Genomic DNA, 22,194 nt, shown 5'->3' on the forward strand with positions numbered 1-22,194 from the left:
ATCGACTTTATTATGCCGTTATCTGCAATATTGGAGTTAATAAATTATAAAACCTTAAAGTTAGTTTTGTTTTTAATGCAAATGTGTGTTTTGAAAAGTGCCAAAGCAAGAAAGTGTCAAAGCAAGAGAGCATCAAAGCATCTAGAGTCAAATGGAGAGTCTAAGGAGAGAGACTGCTAAGAAGATATAGTCAAAGGAGAGAGAGTTGAAGGGAGATATAGTCAAAGGAGAGAGAGTCAAAGAGAGGAGGAGTCAAAGCAAGAGATCGTCAAACCAAGAGCATCGAAGGGAGAGCGCATCAAGCCACAGCAAGAGATGGTCCAGAGCGTCAGAGGGAGAGTCAATCCTGGATATCTCATCAAAGCAAGAGATTGTCAAAGGGAGAATCAATCCTGGATATCTCATCAAAGCAAGAGATTGTCAAAGGGAGAGTCATACCTGGATATCTCATCAAAGCAAGAGATTGTCAAAGGGAGAGTCAATCCTGGATATCTTATCAAAGCAAGAGATTGTCAAAGGGAGAGTCAATCCTGGATATCTCATCAAAGCAAGAGATTGTCAAAGGGAGAGTCAATCCTGGATATCTCTGTGACAAGTCAAAAACTCGCTGTCAGAGTCACTCTAAATTATCACAGCATTAATTATTATTTTTCATCATTTATTTATTTTACTTTAATTATTTCCCCGTCCTAACCCCAATTTCTTCACCCGCCCCACCTTTCCTCTCTACCAGGCTAGACTTAGTCCACCACCTTGGAGAAAATTAGGCCAGTCCTTTCATTTATCTGCCCTTGACCGGGGCAAAGATAGACACGTTCTCTTTAGTCTTATCCGCGGATGTCCGCCGCGATTGACCCCCCCCCCTTGGCTGGAATGCAGGTCACTCTTCCCCCCACGTCTCTCTTTGATCTAAGAGATTACACGGGTCAATACACCGCGTGGTACTCCAAGGTGTGACGCTTGTCGGACTTCACCCACGTGTAAGCTAATTCTTAGCCTAGGACGTTTCCTGTGTCCGCCCACATTTCCCAGGCATATATAAAGTAGACCAACTCAAATCAGACTCTCTTTCATTTTTCATTCGAGCTGATCTATCGAGTCTGGACTATATCACTTATTCTCTCTCCTAGAGGAATACCTGGTGGTAAGCCGAACTTAATCACAAGTTCCATCTTAATTACTCTGTGTATTTTTCCATTGGATTTTATCATATGTATTTTGCTTAGTTCATTTATATTAAATTAGTGCATTGTGTATTTCTCACTGGCGTAAGTAGAGAACATAAACATGTCCTATCTATGTATTTATTTGTGTACTGCATTACCCTATTAATGCTACGTGCTCAATTGATAGTTGATGCAACTATGTATATATTTGTATATCTTGTTTTATTTCCTTTATCTCGGTTGATCGCCTTGATGATTTTACTAGCGCACTGATACTGCGTTTAGAGAAGATATATGAATTATCTCCCCTTTACTCATTTTACTCTAATGAGAGTTGCGCCGCTTGAAGGGACATTCAAGCACGCTCCATTGTTCTCGACCCACGGTCATATGCAAACAAAGCGTCTCGGTCGCTGATCACCGCCCAACTCACCCCCCCCCCTTTTCCTTTCTCTATCCACCTGTGTTGTTTATTTGAGACTATTATTTCCCCTTCTATGTACATTTTTATATTATTACTTTCCCTCTTATGTACATTTTTATATTGCTACTATCAGCCATCTAGTATTCCAAATCCCATTTGGCCTCATCTCCCCTTTGTGCTCTAAAGCAATTTTACCAAACTGACGAATGCACCTCAGTCGAGGGCATCGATAAGATGCATAAGAGACATGTCCTAACTTGTCTTTATTTATCCGCAGCCTCCCTCAGGTGTCTGCCTATTCATCGGATCACTTACCTGCCTATTTGCCTACTGGCCTATCTATGTGCTTAGTGCTTATCAGCGCTGCACTTGCCTAGTTGCTATCAAGAATCACCTATTGCCTAGTTACTGGATCAACGATCCATTTACCTGCAGTTGTGCTTAGTGCTATTCTGCGCTGCTTTTGCCTACTGAGATCTACCCAACTCTACTACTTGGCGCTATCGGCATTGCCCGCCTATTCGACAGCCCACCTGTCAAGCTATTAGGCGCGACGTCCCTATATAGTCAGATCTGTGCGAGACGTCATAGCTACGCCAACCCTCTGCAACTCACTGGACATATCCTGTTACTCACACTGCCCACGGCAGATCAGCTCTGCCCGCAGTAACCTTGTGCCCACGGTATCCGGCCACCCGCCATACTGTGCCCACTACAGATACTAGAACTTGGGACTGAGACTCCACAAGAACTATATCGCCGGCGTCCCTCTATCCGCTAGAGCGCCACCTCCAGCTGCAAAACCTCAAGCCAGGACCCAGCCAGCTGCGACATCAACAGGACAACCAGCTAAGTCAGAGGACAAAGTGACATACTCTCTTATTATGTGCAAGAGTGATGATTAAACATAGAACATACTAGAGATAGATGCAAACCCTCCCCCTTTTTATTATTATATGTATATTTATGTAAATAAATATCCTTTATTTTAACTTTTGTATCTATCTTTCATTGCTTTGTCTCGTTGCGTGTCTGCTCCCGATTCATATGCTGATAAGTGGGGGTGTGATTGCTTTCAAAAATAATCATCCCCTAGACACAAAACGGGCCAAACACACGTCACATTTCCCCACCTGTCACATTTTGGCGAGTCCGTCCGTGGATTTAACCCATTAGTACAGCAGGCACGAACAGGCAGCAATAACTAAATTCCATATCAATATTTTTTTTCCTTAAAATATTTATAAGTATCATCACTTCGCATTATCAAGAGTGTCACTTAGTTCATATTTTATTTATTATTATTATTGCATTTCATGTGTAATATTTTCTTGCAGGAACTTTGTGATTAACGTAGGCAGACACCACATTCCTTTTGCACTCTTCCCTATAACTTCTAAGTAATTGCTTTCAGCAGCTCCTTCCTCGTCCCCACCTCTTACTCTATATTCTGCTTTATCCCCCTCATACCCAACCATGGCCAGTGGCACTCGTTCCAAGGCTGAACCTGACCGCAAGCAGCGTTTAGCAGATATCATGGATGAGGCTAAATTCTTTGACGATGAAGCAGAACGGAAAGAATATGTGAGATCCCAGCTTGAGGCGCTTAAAAGAGACGAAAAGGAAGAAAAAAGAAAGGAAGACGAAAAGGAAGAAAAAAGATTAGCGAGGGAGCATGAAATAGCTATGGAAAGGGAGAGAAGGGAAACAGAAACAGCCAGAGAAAGAGAAAGAAAGGAAGCTGAAATAGCTATTGCTAAAGAAAGAGAAGTCACCGAGCGAGAAAGAGAGCAACAAATAACGGCGAGAGAAAAGATAGCCGCGGACAAAGAGAACGAGGCCGCCCGCCAGGCTTCTTCCGAGTCCCGCCCGGCTAGCCCAGCATCCTTTCAAAGTTCTTTGAACGGTCTACCCCACATGCCAATGGAGCACTTCGACGACAAGACAGAGAACATCGAAGTTTATCTTGTCCGTTTTGAGGAAGTAGCACGCTTTTACGGTCTGCCAGAGGAGAAATGGTGCTTCCGGCTATCCCAATGCCTCCGAGGCAAAGCCTACGAAGTTTACTCCAAACTTCCCTCCGGCCAGCGAGAAGATTACGCAGCCCTCAAGTAGGCGCTGCTGATCCAGTTCGAGCTGACTGCCGAGGCCTACCACAAAAAGTTCAGAGGGTCACGCCTCGAACGCAGAGAGACCTACGTAAACCTGTGCGACCGGCTGGACAAGTACCTTACTAAGTGGCACGCCCTCAGCCAACTGCCGGAGACATTCGACGGCCTAGCGAGCCTGGTGCTCTCGGAGCAACTGTTGGAGTGCTTGCCCCCAGAGGTCAAAGTCTATGTAAGGGAACAACAAGCCACCGCACCTCACGATATAGCTTCCGCTGCTGATAGGTACTCAACCGCCCGTTCTGATCTCAAGGTGAAACCTCCGGCGCCAGACAAACAATCCGACAAGCCTTCCCTCGGCCCCAGCAAACACGCGCCCCCACATAAAAACCAGAAATCTCCCCAACCCCAGCCGCGCCACCAGGGCAACCATCTATCCATTCCGCCCCGACAAAACAGATTGTCTTGTCGCGTTCACGGCCTATGCGGCCATGAAACCAAGGACTGCAGGTCCCTAATTAAATCCTCGCGACCAGTGAACTCTATCTGTGTGCATGATGTGCCCAACTCTGAGCCACACACCATAGCTGCGATAACCCACAGCTCTGATCAGCTGTCACCTCCAGCTAATGTTGAACAAGTTCTGGTCAATGGACGGATGGTCACCTGTCTCAACGACACAGGTTGCCAGGTGGAAGCCGTGGTGAAGGCCTCATTGGTGCGCCCTGGCGACTTCCTCGACCAGGTTGAATATCTCCAGATGGCGGACCTGGAAAGTCCCCCGAGGGCGTTCCGAAAAGCTAGAATTGATGTCGAATCAAGATATGTTAGGAATTGCATTGAGGCCGTTGTGATGGAAGCCCCAGCCTATGACCTCATTCTAGGGTGTAGTCACGTTTACTTAGGCACGCCCCCCTACCCGAGTGTCTCTGCTCCGGTGATAACGAGGGCTCAGGCTAAGGACCAAGAGGGCTGCCCCTCCGAAATCAACCCCACGCCCGGGGAGATGAGAAGTGCCCAACGACAAGACCCTTCGCTCCGCAAGTGTTTCGAAATCCAGGAACGACTAGGACAGTCAACTGAACCAGGCACCTTCTTTATCAAAGAAGGTCTCCTCTACCGACGAGGCAACGATCCGGACGCATCCAACCAACTAGTGGTCCCTGAGCGATTCCGAGATCAGGTCATGAGTACGGGCCACGCCTCATCCCTAAGCGCCCACCTGGGTCAGGACGCTACTCTTAGCAGAATCGAGGTCCACTACTACTGGCCTGGCATGCAGGCGGCCGTTAAGCGATACGTGTCCTCATGCCCCCGATGTCAGAAGACTTCCCCGCGACATCGAGTGCTGCCGGCTCTGTTAGGGAAGACTCCGTTAACTGATACCCCTTCTCTCAACAATACCACGCTGTCTACCCAGCCCAACCCACCTGCTCAATCTAATAGTCCCTGCGAGGTCACATTCCAGCCCATGCTCTCAAGCAAACTCCAACCTAGAAAGGCACCAACCCAACAACCAGCCTTGCACAAAAACTGCAACTACTCAGCACGTAAGCCTCGTCATGACCAGAACAACCAAGCCCACCGTGACTGCAACAACAGCACGCGTGGCAACAAAACTAAACGTGCCTACCGTGACTGCAACGACAGCATGCGTAGCCACAAACCCAACCGCCAAAAGCAGCAGGCCTCACAGCGCATTTCGGTAATGACCGCGGTCCCCAAACCCTCTGAGTCTAATCAGCAAACACGTACTGATAGAACAGCGGGCGACCCATACGTCATATCAACACTGACTGTGGCCCCTGAACACACTGCCCTTGGCCCTATGAAAACGGAAGTCCTACCGTCACTTCCTCACCCTGTCTCATCTTCCCCCGGGATAGAGACCATTCTGGTTAACGGGCGGTACGTCCGGTCCCTATTTGACACAGGCTGTGCGGTAAGCTCAGTTATATGCAAAGCACTGATTGATCAGGCTGATCTTACAGATAGAACTGTGACGATTCAGTCACTTGACCGTGAGATTCCTCCAAAGATTCTTCCTATTGCTAGGGTCCACGTAGAATGCAAGTACGTACATGGCACCATTGACGCAGCCGTCATGGACACGCCAGTGTACGACTTCATTCTAGGCTCCAAATATGTCCCTCTTGGAGTAGTCAACAAACCATACTTCTCTCTGCCCGTCGGTAGATCGACGAAGCAGAAACGTGGCCGCAACCAGCCGGTTGGAAGCCCTGGTCGCCACACTAACACGCCTAGTCCCGACTCATCAGCGAAGCTCAAACCACACTGCCCTGGCATTGACCCGGCAAGAAAGTCACGAGTTAAAGTGTGCCCGCGCACTCGTGAGGGTCTACTTGACCCAGGCTACTCAGCCAAAATTAAGCAACATTCCTCTGGCATTGACAGTGTCAGAATGCCCCGAGGTAAGATGAACCCTTGCTCTCGTGGACTCACTCCTCTCCATGGCTCATCAGCCACTACTCCGAATCAACCTCTCCCTGGCAGTGATAGTGTCAGGAAGTCACGAGGTAAGCCGAACCCTCGCGCCCGTGAAAACACTTCTCCCTATGGCTCCTCAGCCACCATTCCAAATCAACCTTCCCCTGGCATTGATAGTGTCAGGAAGTCACGAGATAAGCCGAACCCTCGCGCTCGTGAAAACTCTTCTCAACATGGCTCCTCAGCCACCATTCAATATCAACCTTCCCCTGGCATTAACCGTGTCAGGAAGCCACGATGTAAGCCGAACTATCGCACTCGTGGGGACGTTCTCCGGCAGAACTCCACATCCTTTATCAGGCCACTCTTCTCTGACATTGATCGTGTCAGACGATACCGAGGTAAGCTGACTACTTACTCTCGTAAAGAAGCGCCTCACAGCGGCTTCGGAGGTAAGCCCCAACGAGCACACGTGCCTTGGGCACCCCGCCTAAGCCCCAATCACCCTCCCCAATCAGCCCCAAGAAGGAAATATAACTCATCCAATCGCCCAATCTACTCTCCCGAGCAGCCCCACATGTTTCACCCAGGTGACTACATAGTCAGGGACGGAAAGTAGACCACGGACAGACTTAGACAGACTCTCCTTCTGGCATGGCTACCCCTTATTTTTCCAGATTTTTTTTTCTAATGCTGTGATAACAACTGATCTTAAAGTTAGAGTGACATCAGTCTGCTCGCACTTTATGGATCTTTCTGCGATAGATCCATCTTGGCGGCGGCGTATGTGACAAGTCAAAAACTCGCTGTCAGAGTCACTCTAAATTATCACAGCATTAATTATTATTTTTCATCATTTATTTATTTTACTTTAATTATTTCCCCGTCCTAACCCCAATTTCTTCACCCGCCCCACCTTTCCTCTCTACCAGGCTAGACTTAGTCCACCACCTTGGAGAAAATTAGGCCAGTCCTTTCATTTATCTGCCCTTGACCGGGGCAAAGATAGACACGTTCTCTTTAGTCTTATCCGCGGATGTCCGCCGCGATTGACCCCCCCCCCTTGGGTGGAATGCAGGTCACTCTTCCCCCCACGTCTCTCTTTGATCTAAGAGATTACACGGGTCAATACACCGCGTGGTACTCCAAGGTGTGACGCTTGTCGGACTTCACCCACGTGTAAGCTAATTCTTAGCCTAGGACGTTTCCTGTGTCCGCCCACATTTCCCAGGCATATATAAAGTAGACCAACTCAAATCAGACTCTCTTTCATTTTTCATTCGAGCTGATCTATCGAGTCTGGACTATATCACTTATTCTCTCTCCTAGAGGAATACCTGGTGGTAAGCCGAACTTAATCACAAGTTCCATCTTAATTACTCTGTGTATTTTTCCATTGGATTTTATCATATGTATTTTGCTTAGTTCATTTATATTAAATTAGTGCATTGTGTATTTCTCACTGGCGTAAGTAGAGAACATAAACATGTCCTATCTATGTATTTATTTGTGTACTGCATTACCCTATTAATGCTACGTGCTCAATTGATAGTTGATGCAACTATGTATATATTTGTATATCTTGTTTTATTTCCTTTATCTCGGTTGATCGCCTTGATGATTTTACTAGCGCACTGATACTGCGTTTAGAGAAGATATATGAATTATCTCCCCTTTACTCATTTTACTCTAATGAGAGTTGCGCCGCTTGAAGGGACATTCAAGCACGCTCCATTGTTCTCGACCCACGGTCATATGCAAACAAAGCGTCTCGGTCGCTGATCACCGCCCAACTCACCCCCCCCCCCTTTTCCTTTCTCTATCCACCTGTGTTGTTTATTTGAGACTATTATTTCCCCTTCTATGTACATTTTTATATTATTACTTTCCCTCTTATGTACATTTTTATATTGCTACTATCAGCCATCTAGTATTCCAAATCCCATTTGGCCTCATCTCCCCTTTGTGCTCTAAAGCAATTTTACCAAACTGACGAATGCACCTCAGTCGAGGGCATCGATAAGATGCATAAGAGACATGTCCTAACTTGTCTTTATTTATCCGCAGCCTCCCTCAGGTGTCTGCCTATTCATCGGATCACTTACCTGCCTATTTGCCTACTGGCCTATCTATGTGCTTAGTGCTTATCAGCGCTGCACTTGCCTAGTTGCTATCAAGAATCACCTATTGCCTAGTTACTGGATCAACGATCCATTTACCTGCAGTTGTGCTTAGTGCTATTCTGCGCTGCTTTTGCCTACTGAGATCTACCCAACTCTACTACTTGGCGCTATCGGCATTGCCCGCCTATTCGACAGCCCACCTGTCAAGCTATTAGGCGCGACGTCCCTATATAGTCAGATCTGTGCGAGACGTCATAGCTACGCCAACCCTCTGCAACTCACTGGACATATCCTGTTACTCACACTGCCCACGGCAGATCAGCTCTGCCCGCAGTAACCTTGTGCCCACGGTATCCGGCCACCCGCCATACTGTGCCCACTACAGATACTAGAACTTGGGACTGAGACTCCACAAGAACTATATCGCCGGCGTCCCTCTATCCGCTAGAGCGCCACCTCCAGCTGCAAAACCTCAAGCCAGGACCCAGCCAGCTGCGACATCAACAGGACAACCAGCTAAGTCAGAGGACAAAGTGACATACTCTCTTATTATGTGCAAGAGTGATGATTAAACATAGAACATACTAGAGATAGATGCAAACCCTCCCCCTTTTTATTATTATATGTATATTTATGTAAATAAATATCCTTTATTTTAACTTTTGTATCTATCTTTCATTGCTTTGTCTCGTTGCGTGTCTGCTCCCGATTCATATGCTGATAAGTGGGGGTGTGATTGCTTTCAAAAATAATCATCCCCTAGACACAAAACGGGCCAAACACACGTCACATTTCCCCACCTGTCACAATCTCATCAAAGTAAGAGATTGTCAAAGGGAGAGTCAATCCTGGATATCTATCTCATCAAAGTAAGAGATTGTGAAAGGGAGACACTAGCGGATCCAGAACTTTGGAGTGGGGCGGGCGATTTTTTTCCAAACCCTAACCCTAACGCCCAGTAAACCCTAACCCTACGCATAAACGTGCATACAGCGCGCGCGCGCACACACACACACATATATATATATATATATATATATATATATATATATATATATATATATATATATATATATATATATATATATATATATATATATATATATATATATATATATATATATATATATATATATATATATATATATATAATATGAGCATAAAAAAAAAGCAGCATTTCTCAACCTTCGGCGAAAACCAAAACAACTGGGGCAGCGCTATAAGGTTCTCTGGTGAAGTTCGGGGCGAAGCCCCGACGCCATAAGCGTTTTCTTGCTTTTTTCACTGCAGAAACGCATTCTCCTGACAAGTACAGCTCATTATTCATCAATGGAGTTCGGGGCTTCGCCCCTACGCCAAAAGCGTTTTCTTGCATTCTTCATTGCAGAAACGCATTCTCCTGACATCTACAACTCATTACCCATAAATGAAGTTCGGGGCGAAGCCCCGACGCCAAAAGCGTTTTCTTGCATTCTTCTCTGCAGAAACGTATTCTCCTGACATCTACAACTCATTACTCATAAATGGAGTTCGGGGCGATGCCCCGACGCCAAAAGCGTTTTCTTGCATTCTTCACTGCAGAAACGCATTCTCCTGACCTGAAGCTCATTATTCATACTATTAAAAAACGACCTTTCGAATAATGTTGTACTTGAAAAATATTCTAATTTGAATTTATAGACCCATAATACATTGCAAATAAAACCGATTTGTTCCTTGAAAAGATAGGATACCCCACGTTTTTAGATTTTTGGTTTGAGGATCGCCGCCGAAAAAACACTTATTCGATAAATAGTTATAGTCCCAAATTTATTTAGCTAGAAAAATATCAGATTGAGTAAAGGTTGGGAAAAGGCGACTATGAAAATGTTATTTGAGTTTAGAACTCATCTCAATCATGACTCTTATACTGAAAAATTTCGTTTGAATTCTAACTTTTCCAATGCAAAGTCTTTCTTAAAATACTTATGATAACTTCATGTGAAATTACAAAAACTCTGTCTGGAAATGGGAATGGCGGTAGAGTGAAAACGATTAATCCTCGCTCCTTTACTAATTTCTGCTAAAGATTGCATTTGGCATTAAAGAATAGGTATGGGGCGACTCGATATAAGAATTTAATTTATAGTATATATAAATTATATTACTGACAGATTTTTTAAATTTTGTAATTTCTTAACTATAATACAAAAAGAAAAAGTATTGATTTGTCCGATGGGGGAAATGCGATTGCATGTATCGCACCTCCCACCTGGTACAACCCTTTTTCATTTAAATTTTCTAATGATACAATTTGAGATTAGAGTGTGGTACGACATATTTACAATGGGTCACATATCAATACGTAGTTTATATTATAAAGATATTCAACTAATTTTATTCACAAACTATGATTCTCCACAAAAATAGGACCGCCCCCCCCCAGAAATCAGAGGGCTAGAGTGGGGAGGGCAGTACATGCAATCGCCCCCCCCCCCCCTCACCATACCGAATCGGCCAAAATACCAGAAAGGGAGCGACATAATATAAAATTTATATATTAATTCAACTAATTTTGTTCACAAACTATGATTTCTCAATAAAAACGGACCGCCCCCCCCACTCAAAGGGTTTAGGTGGGAAGGGCAGAAGAGGTATTCGTCCCCTCCCACCACCAATCGGCAAACAGGGATTGACATAATATAAAGATCGGTTAAAATATCAATAACAAGTTACAAGGATATAGATATTTAATTGATTTTGTTAGCAGGCCGTGATTTCTACCAATAAATTGGACCGGCCCCCCCCCTCTCGAAAGTTAAGGGGGGGGCGGGATTGATACCATCGCCCCCTCCCGACCCCACCAAATCGGCCAACATACTAGAGGGGGGGGGGCGAAATAATCTAAAAATAGGTTGAAATATAAATAATTAGTATATATTTTTAACATAAGTAATAAATTCGTATACAAATTGTGTGAATCCTATACTAAAGTTCGTCCGCCCCCCCCCCCCGAAGGGGGGGGGGTCGGCCGAGTGGGGGGGGGCGATCGCCCCTACCGCCTCCCCCCTGGATCCGCCAGTGAAGGGAGAGCGCTTCAAAGGAGAAGAGAGTTCAAGCTTGACATAGTCAAAATGACACCGTTAAAATGAGAGTCAAAGTAAGAGAGAGAGAGAGAGAGAGGGAGGGAGTAAATGAGTTGAATAAACAGAGGGTACTTCAATAAAAATAGAGATATACCTCGTCGGTTCTTTTTAATTCTCCGCCTCCTCACCCGATTACTTTAGAAATATTTATTGTATTTTATTTTTAAATCACTGTAGACTGCATTGTAAAATGTTGTGTTTTTCTGCACCTAACTTATGTATGGAGGTCTATGTATTTATAGGACCATCGTATAGTTGGAATGCATGTTTCTATACTTCTAATGTACTTATATACGCCCTATACGCAGATGCACACAATTATTAATATATCCGGGACTGAGTGTTTTGAAATGCGGATCGTTCCGATGTCTGTGAGCAACATATACGATGTGATTGAGTTGCAATGCACCGAATGGTTTTCTCAGCCACCCACCGCCAGAGAGTGCTGTCTAACATGTCCAACTAGTTGTAGATCGAACCTCCAAGAAAACGTCTTTGACAGTGACTTCTTCAACGTGCTACGAAATTTGTGCACATTTAAGTCTAAAAATAGAAAACGCAATATTACGGAACAACTTAGAACTGACATAAAGTAGGTATGCAACAGAGGCGTTTCCACAAAGTTTCTCTTTATTTCTCTTTAGAATAGACCTCATTTCGGTTCTAGAAATATCAAACTTTGATATAATAAAGTGCACTTTTTTTCAATCTTAAATTCATTAATTAAGAGTAAAATAATCTCTCTGTAAGATGTGTAAAGGACGGATTGTCTTTTTCTTGTTTTATAATTATTTAATGAGTTTTCTAATAAAGAAAATGAAAATAATGAAAATAATGAAAATGAACTCGTGGGTGGCCCCTGTGGGCTTCGTTATGTTTATTATTTTTTCTGTTCATCCTGGTCGAAATCTAACGATTGATGTGAACTTATTTTGTCTGCTTTGTTTTTCACGTCTGGACACTTGTTCCGGGCGTTGCAGTACTGTGCAGGGCATTCTGTCTTCACGTCTTGCTCTTTCTGCTTTTAAATATGTGTTTAAACAATTGTATAGGTGTGGGTATAAAATATGCATACGTATGTATGTCTTGTATATGTATGTATATGTATGTCTTGCACATGCGCAACAGCGCACTATTTGATCGCTGACATTGAACGGAATGGTGTTAGAATAAAAAAAAAAGAGAGACAGGATTTCCCACCAAATTCGAAAAAAAAAAATAGAACGTCTTAAGATAGAACTTAGGTGGATGCACCTAGTGTCTAGAGTAACGAAAGTGGACAGTTCAGAAAGGCGAGTAGAAGTGTAGGTTCTCTGTCTTGGCTGTCTAGTTCTTCCTGTAGAAGGCTCGTTTTAACAACCAAATTTAAGCTGTTGGTTTGTGAAGGGGAATGAGACTTGGGATTGAGACAGGGGAATGAGATTGATCACGAGGGTATTCTGTGGCTATCGCAAAGACTAATCAGCTTTCCTCACCCCTCCTCTAAAAAATAAAAAGTTTTTAAAGCTTTGTGATTTTGTGAGAGCTCTCAATAAATAAACCTTTTCCTTACTGGGACCAAAACTCATGAAAGCTGAACCCAAACGTCTTTGTTTAAAATAGTCAAAGACATAGTCTCAGCTTATAGTTAGGTTTACACGCTTTGCCAAAAACCTAGATGTTGTTTTCAAATATATACGAAATAATGTTTAATTAATTAAAATATCGTAATAACTTAAGGGGAGACGACTCAACGATATACCAATGTTTATTTACATGGTGACATGATCACAAACCCATAGAACAACGCCTGCCTTGAACACAGCCTCTTTATAAGCTCTAGGCTTGGGTTTTCTTCTTTTCTAATAGTGCGCACCTTCTGCACTAAGTTGTATGACGGTGTGCATAGCAGGATTGGAACAATATGTTGAACATTTCTAAAACACGTATCCACTTCTGGCAAGTGACATAGACTCGGAGTTTGGATCTCGTAGACGTCATAACGTCATCCTTTCACATTAATGATATGTACAGCTCTTGAGTTTCTATATACCATAAATATATTGCCATGTCTATTTATTGAACTCTGCCCGTGCTTTCCGTACGGTGCATTACCTTCTTGTATTGATCTATAAGCAGTGATAATATTCCATCATTTGGTTGTTGTTGTTTTTTAAAGCAATCGAGACATGCAACTCCGTGTCTTTAATTTTTTTTAAAAACTAAATGACATTTATTTCCAAGTATAACAATGACGGTGTCAGTCAGCACGCGCGTTTAGGAATAACGCATTATGTTATGTAATTAATGTCTGGGCCACTTTATAAGCATTTGGAAAAAAAAAGGAAACATGCGAATATGCATTCAATACGTCAACATGTTCTTTTGTTATCAGACGTTACTCTTTTTTTTTTTACTTGTCTAACTTTTTGTTTTCTTTTCTAAAACATTCCTTTTCTTTTTGTCAAGCGTTCCTTTTTTTTAAACTTTACTTTTCTTTCTAAAACGTTCCTTTCTTTAGTCAAATACTCTTTTTTTTTTGTTAAGCATTTCTTTATATGGTCTCATCCTTTTCTTTCCAAAACATTCTTTTTTTTTTTTTAAATATTCCTTATCTTTTAAAAACATTACATTTTTTTCTAAAACATTCCTTTTCTTTCTTAAACATTTCTTTTCTTTCTAAAACATTCCTTTTTTATAAAACGTTCCTTTTCTTTCTAAAACATTTCTTTTCTTTCTAAAACATTCCTTTTCTTTCTAAAACATTCCTTTTCTTTCTAAAAATCTTTCTTTTCTTTCTAAAACATTCCTTTTCTTTATAAAACGTTCATTTTCTTTCTAAAACATTTCTTTTCTTTCTAAAACATTTCTTTTTTATCTAAAACATTTCTTTCCCATCCCAACATTTGTTTCCCAGCTGACACTTATCTCTCTGAATTTGTCTTTCTTCCTTCTTGTTTCTACACTCTAATTACTGCAAACCAGCCTCCCTCCAACACCCCTTCCCCTTCCCACTACACACTCAGCGAGACTTAATTTCTACTCTGTCACGTTCATTCAGTTTTAACCCAGCACCTCCACTCTCTCTCCCCCCCCCGGTCCCTCGAGACACGACCTTGTCTTACAAAAACATAAAAGATTCGACAGTAGGGGACGACAAAAAAAAAACATCAGATTTAAAAACAAAAGAACCCATTAGTTTAACTGAGGAACTGACGATCCGTGAAATGACCGACTAAAACAACAAAACAACGGACAACTGTAAGTTGAGCAAACTATGGTCATCTTGTAAGTTGACCAACAGACACTTCTTCCATCGATGCTCCCCTTCCCCCCCCCCCATTCCGTCCAAAATGTAGGTCTATCTAGAGTCTTTCCTGGACTATTAGTTGCGCACATGCTTTGCTAATGCTATCACTTTTGTCTCACGGTGAAATACGCTAGAAGAATTGTTAATGTAATAGTATATATATATATATATATATATATATATATATATATATATATAGAGAGAGAGAGAGAGAGAGAGAGAGAGAGAGATAAATAGATAGATAGATAGATAGATAGATAGATAGATAGATAGATAGATAGATAGATAGATAGATAGATAGATAGATAGATAGATAGATAGATAGATAGATAGATAGATAGATAGATAATTTAGGGCTAACACTTAACGGAATGAAATATATATACACAAAAGTTAAATAACTAAATAACAAATAAATTAAACAAAGAGAATCCAACCACACAAAGCTCTCCCTAGAACTTAGCCGGAATCCGCCACGTCTCTTCTTCGTCTCTACCTCTGTCCATCTCCTGTGTTGAACAGTGCGCTGGTACGCACCATATGCGTCGGCGTAGGAGCAGAGTTATAGCCATTTATACCACATTTTTGGGGGATGGGTTTTTGTTTTATTTTTGCCTCTTGTTTCAGCAAATGAAGCGTTAACACTTTTTAACTCTCCCTCTTGCATTTCTCAATCGAAGTCAACCTAACACCTTAAAATTAACACATGATCGAATTCTCGTGGTCAGTCCGTCCGTCTGCCGAGTCCAATTTACAGATTTACAAAATAGCTTCATTAAGCGTTCAGCTAATGTAGCGTTAAAGTGTTAAAGTCGTACTTGTTTCTATGCCTAGTTTCCAAGACGTTCTTTGGTTAATAAAAAGAAATCTTTGAATGTCACGAAAGGAGTCCTGCCCCCCCCCCCCCATTGAGAGGTTAACGAAGCAGATCAGACCTCGAGACAGGGAGCACTACTGATGCTACCACCAACATTGACCGACTCTTTGCGTCCTCCCCGTGGTACTTAGTTAACTGGTTAAGATGTGTCTCCATCAAGCAACCAATATTGATCCTGGCTGATATGTTTTATCTGTTGCAAGATTTATTAACCAGCATTCCCCGCTACACACTTTTTAATATTATTCCGAGTGTTATTCGGATGTAATAAATGAATGGGGATATTAAAAGTGATTTGATTAATTAACAAACGGAATACACACTTAGCCCGCTCAAGTCAACATAGAAAAAAACACACACACACACATAAACATACAAAACACACATACGTAAACATACAAACACACATGTAAACATACAAAAACACACATACACGTTAACATACACATACGTAAACATACACACAAAAGAGAATTAGTTAGCAGAAAGGAAGATCAAATAATGTTCAACAAGTGGACAGTTTACATCAGAACTATAAACCTGCTCATCAGACGTGTTCCTATTGAATGGAGAGTGCGACTTTTGGTCTTGTTTAAGTCCCTATCAGCTCAAACTTTCATCTTGTCAGGAAATTAAGAAAAATTTTGGTTCGAAGACAGAAGTCTAAAAAATAGTGAATCATCACATTTATTTTTAGCTAAAATGTCACACATGGCCAAGTTGATAGAGCGACGCGTTCATAGCACGAATGTCGTGGTTTCGATCCCAAACTGGCCAATGCTGTTTTACCAGGCTTATATAAACTTGCTCTATCTTTCTGGTTCAAATTGGGTACACGTTATTTCTCCCAATCTCGGATCGAGATGAAAGATCGCACAATTATTTGCTGCCTCTAACAAAACATTGACCAATTATTTTATCGATTAGTCGTAATTAATAAATTGTGTTTTAATATAGGAAAAGCCTTGTGTAGAGAATATGATTACTTAGATAAGGGGGGGGATAAGCCTTGTGAGTAGTCCTTCAAGAGTTATTTATATACAGTAGATGAAATAAGAATTCTAAAAAAAAAGTTTATTTGGGAGACTTTACAATTTACACGGAAAAGAGGCACAAATATCGGAGTCGTATGTCAGTAATGAGTGTAGTCATTGATCGTTAGTCCTTTAATCTTTTAGGTCAGTGATTGCTTATTGTACAATAAAAGCAATAAGCTAGAGGTCTACATTAATTGCTTAGTTTGCAGTAATGAACATCTAGAAACCCTTGCGCTTTTGTTTCTTTGCTTGGGTCAAATTGAATAAAGCAAAGAGTTCAAGTGTAATCGCAAGTCTACATTATTAACTTTAAGCAGAGGCTAATGGGATTGTTCCGAATCTCTGACCTACTTTAAAATAAGTCACATGGTTATTGTCTTATAACATGACAATAATGGCAATGTCTTCCTATGATAAGATGTAGATCCTGATCTAGTAGTAGCCTAGATCTAGACATCATGTAGTAGATCAACTAAAAATTTATATTAATTAGTGAGTTTTTGTAACATTTTTTATTATTTAAAGATCTCTAGATCTAGACTATTTTCATATTCAAATAACAAAAAAGCCAATTAATGTAGACACTACCACGTGATGGGGAAGAAATACGGATAACTCTGTAGTAAAAAGAAAAAAAACAACTAAATTAGAAATTTGCTAACATTAAACTTTCAAAAGATCTTAGCATTTCATTTTGTAAGAAATTTGTAAAAGTAAAACCCATTCAATAAAAAACCTAGAAACCACTAGGCGATGTTCTAAAAAGATGTGAAATTTCTCTTGATGACAAGGAGGAGACAGAGAAAAAAAAGAGGGACAGAAAAATCGGAATGCTCACGAGAAATCGAAATCACTTAAGTTCATCCGCCCGGGTAAATACGAGTATCGACCTACCTTAAACAGTCTCAATATATTAGCCACCATTATCGATACTGGACTGGAGGCGGCTCCGATGACCCCGGCCACGGGTTTGAGGAGGGGTCGCTGGGGGATACTCCCGTCCGTGCATACGTAGTCATCCTTGTCAATGTTGGACATCTGGGCCTTGATAAAATCCATGCACTGCTCCAGAGCGTAGGTATCGTCGCTGCAAGTATCCAGCACGTGAAGGCCAATCTTCAGCCCTGGGAGGAGCTTCGGGTCGGCGTTGATCATGTCCACGGCGTACAACATGGCTTCCAGCCGTTGGATGCCTTTCTCTCGCTTCAGTTTCCCGCAGTGTGACTTGTGCAGGCTCTGCTCGTGCATCGGGAAGAGGCCGCCGAATATCACATCCCCGTCTTCGATGATCTTGGCGGAAAGCATGCTCAGAGTCTCGTTAGTGATTTCCTCTTTGTCGTGTCGCAAAGAAATGGCTGACTTAAGGACTGGGCTATGCTGGTCCAGGGACGAGACGGTGGGCAGGAGCAGGTGAAAGATCAAAAGTTGAACGCAAGACCTCCCTAGTGGCTTCTTCGCTGATGATTTGGAAAATGTCTTAAGACATACTGGCTTCATTGCTGAACCTGAAAAGAAAAAATAAAACAATTATAAACACCGTAGTAGTAAAAATTAAAATATGTTTCTATACAGATTTTACTAGACGTTAGAACAATCGGTTTATTATATACTCCAGAAATATTTCATTGAAATATTTTGAGCCAAAACTCCAGACAGACAGCGGTTTTCCCTCTTGAATGTGGCAAAATATTTAGGTCACTGCAGGTTCTTTGTTATCGTCTTAAATTTTTCACTGTAATTTATTTTTAGGCTTGAAGACTACATTTCTTATTTATCAATGAAAGCATCTGAAGTTTGTATCAATATTTTATATAAGCTATAAGGATGTCGGCTAAAGGGAAAACCCTATTTTCATAGTCTACTTTCATTTTCGTGTGGAAAAAGAAAGTGTTAAGCAGCGGTTCTCAACCTTTTATGCTCGGCGAATCTTTTTACAACCCCCCCCCCCCCCACTCTGCCGCGACCCTCCTCATATACACATACAGCAAAAGAAGAATAGACAAAAACAATCCATATTTTCGATCGTCTTAGGGACCCCTGGCAAATCGCCAATCGACCCCCCAGGGGATCGCGACCCACAGATTGAGAACCCCTGTGTTAAGGAAACATGTCGCCATGTTTGACTGATCTAAATCCAATGCACTTGATCATTTGTCAGTAATACACAAACAAAGGTCTTTAGCGGCTCGGCCAAAGGTCATATCCGGCTAGTATAGTTTGTATAGTATATATACACATACGTGTAACGAAACAATGAATGCCCTCTTCCGGTTGTATTTCACCGTTTTTTATACAATTCCTTTTTCAGCTTGCAAACTCTTCATTGGGTAAAAAAGCAAAAGGTCGTGTGGATGTTAACGATTTTCCTAAAAGTTTGACACTGTATGTATATGTTTAGGAAAAGAATTTCTATCGAAATGACCACATTGGGAAAACTCTAGTTTGACCATTATAATTTTTAATTTAATTTAAATTATACTAAGGTCTAGATAATCCTGGCATGTGGTATGTGCTCTGGACTGTCGTTTGGAGGTCTCGAAAGTCCCCTAACTCCCCGGTTCGAACCCTGCCCTCTGCCGTCCCCCGTCGTCCAGCGGGAGGTTTGGGTTGGGGTGTAATTGTTTTCAGAATTTGAAAGAACATCCGAAATATCTAAAAGTAAACTCTTGTTTTTGAACAGGCATACGTTAGCGGGTATTCCGACTTCTAGAACATTTTGCGCACCATCTCCTAAGTCTATATCTCTAGTCCTATCATAAGAATTGTAGATTTTGACATTTGCCTAAACAGGATTTTTTTTCTGGGGAGATGAAATTGAGGCGCAGTAAAAAATATTCCGTTTTTTGTTCAAACCAATCATTTTTTACTTATTAATAGTAAAATAACCGATCTTTCGAAAAAAACAAAAAACACATCAACTTCATAAATAAGAAAAGGTCTTTATAAAAAAAACTGTTAATTTTGTTACATGTTTATTTAAATTCATGTAACAATGTTACCGAGACGAAAAATCCACAAATACATAGATCTAATATTGCTTACACAGGAGATAGTCTCAGCGCTTTAATTCACCCATTTATCACTGCTGTCTTCCGTGGTCTTAAAGGAAGAGCACTAGCCATCAACCCAGCCTAGCCATAGGCTCTTTTAAATGAATGGATTCATGACAAACGAGTCGCAGTGTGATGCTGCTAAGATCTGAGTTCATGTACATACAGACAGGGTAGGTACATGGATCTAGTTCGTAGTTTAGGTCGATAGTGAGACACCAATGATTGATTTGATAACGTTTAGAGTTACTATTAGGGTTATGCTTAGGGCTATGATATCTCTTCTGCATCTTTAATAGTTTAAAAACATTGGATTGATTTAGGGTGGATAAACAGAGATAGAGAGAGAGAGAGAGAGAGTGAAAAAGATAGAGAATGACATTTTTACGCCGATTGTTGGCCTAAGTGAAATGTAACGCTTAAAAACTAAATTGTGCTTTGATTGTTGGTGGTAACAGTATTAATAAATGTTATTGTTTGTTACTTAGGGTGCTTCAGTTTTATGTCTCTTTAATATTTATGTCTCTTTAATATTTGATAAATGTTTTCATAGGTTAATTGCAATGTCTTCGATTCCGAAGATGAAGGAACAGTGCAGTGTTCCACATGACTACGCAAATCCAGTTTCGACCTGCATATTTTCCACATCTGATGCAGACAAAGCTGTTGTCAGCCGCGGCTCTATTTAAGTTTTATTTACGTATTCTGCACCTGTCTTCTACAACGGTTTTTCTTTGGGTCTCCAATGTGTGTCTCGCGGTCTTTGTGAGAGCTTTCAAAACTGTAGCTGCAAGCTACTTTCCTCTATGCCAGTGAGGGCAAAAAGGCGCCTGAGTTGATCTTTATAGGAATAATTGCATCTACGTGGGCACCTCTTTTACGCCCTCCGCCTTAAAGCTCGACAAAGAAGATCGCCTTTGGCATGCAGACTCACCATGCGGGACAAGTTTCCAACCCATCGAAGCTGTCGAATGGTAAGTAGTGCTTCTGTACTGTCCACGCCGGCATAATAATAATAATGATAATAATAATGATAATAATCTTTATTGTCCGTGAGGAAATTTGTCTTACAATTTGTAAGTAATCTTGTCAGTGTATGAACATTGTGGAGCAAAGACAGCTTTCATGGAAGCGTTTGAGAACCATTGTTTTATAAACATTGATTTTTGTTGTTAGGTGAAGAGAAGTTCCGCTAAACTCTCATTTGGAGGCGCCTTAGCGAGACGGTTGTCCTTTTCTCTAGATGGTGACGAGGTGCTCCGCCTTTCATAGATAACACTGAATTGTTAGGTTTGTTTTTAATGCATTCTTGATAAATAACAGCGATCAATGTCCTAGACTTAAGAGTATCTTTGACTGGAGGATGCAGAGGCGCCCTTACCCATCCCATTAGTTAATTTTTGTTTCTGTTAGTTAAAACTGATACCAACATTTATATATTTATTTTAAACGCGGGTATGGACAGTATAGAGGGACTTATTGTGGTCCGATAGCTAAGCTAGGTAGGGCACGTATCCCGCTTTTCAAAGCAGACCTTTTTGGTGAGCTGAAAGGTGGTCGAGGTAACAGAGGTGCCCCACGGAAACACTTTAAAGACCAGTTTAGGGGCCAACTGGCTTTAACTGATATAGAAAAGAGCAGGTAGCTGCAGGCGGCTTTGGAACGAGACTGCTGGAGGTCATTTACAAAGGCCGCAGGATACACATTTGAGAACAAAAGAAAATCCACTACCTAGGACTGACTTGGCGAAAAAAAAATCTAAACGAAATAGTTATATTTGCGCTGGATATGGCGAAGTATGTGCGCCACGGGAAATACTACATTTATCATTAATCTTCGGACCCGAAGACAAGCCTTATTATTCTACACCTCAAATGTGTATACACCCTTTAAATCTTAAAACTACTTTTGAATGTCTCAGCCATGTCACTAAATTCAAAACACTTCTGTGTCAATCGATCATGAGTTTTAATGACTGTCGCCGGAAACAAAACTGTAACGTTGGTCTGTCGACTTGTTTGTTTAGTCCTTAAGTCAATCGCGTCGGTTCGTCAGTCACTCTTAATAATGCACACTTATAATTAGTCTCCGACATTTAAAAAAAAAACATTAAACTGAATTATAGGCGCTCACCGGAGGGCACTTAATCCCTAGACTGTCATTGCAAGACTCTTGCTAGATGTATCTCATTAAATATAACACTGGGGTCGTTTTCCAACTTTTGTGTAAGGCTCAAATGGCAGTTTTACACACACACAAAAATCTGTCCGTGCTGTAATGCTTGTTTTTTTTTTATTTGCAAAGACTGCAAAGATGCGTTTTTTATGGCTGGGTGTTTTTCATTTAATCTGTGTGTTTGGGCTCTACCTTATTTGTTTTTCTTCTATAAATACCTGTCGTGCATACAATGATAAGCGCTTAATTATAAACTTGTGCAGAAAAGTCATTTTTTTGTTTTTTTTTTGTTTTTGTCAAACAAAGTATCTAGTTTTAGCTTATGGCTTCTGTAAAAAAAAAAGACGCTGGTTTGATATTGTCTGTCCATTT

General features: G+C 41.5%; 1 protein-coding gene across 1 annotated transcript in view; it reads right to left on the minus strand.

Moving 5' to 3' along the window:
* Positions 1-22,194, minus strand: part of LOC106068234 (metabotropic glutamate receptor 8-like) — a 203,220-nt gene that overhangs the window by 155,013 nt on the left and 26,013 nt on the right. The window contains exon 2 of the mRNA XM_056027372.1: positions 17,492-18,102. Within this exon, the coding sequence (XP_055883347.1) occupies positions 17,492-18,094 (603 nt within the window). The 5' untranslated portion in view covers positions 18,095-18,102. The remainder of the gene's footprint in view (positions 1-17,491; positions 18,103-22,194) is intronic.

Source organism: Biomphalaria glabrata, chromosome 4, assembly GCF_947242115.1.
Source record: "Biomphalaria glabrata chromosome 4, xgBioGlab47.1, whole genome shotgun sequence".
Classification (NCBI taxonomy): domain Eukaryota; kingdom Metazoa; phylum Mollusca; class Gastropoda; family Planorbidae; genus Biomphalaria; species Biomphalaria glabrata.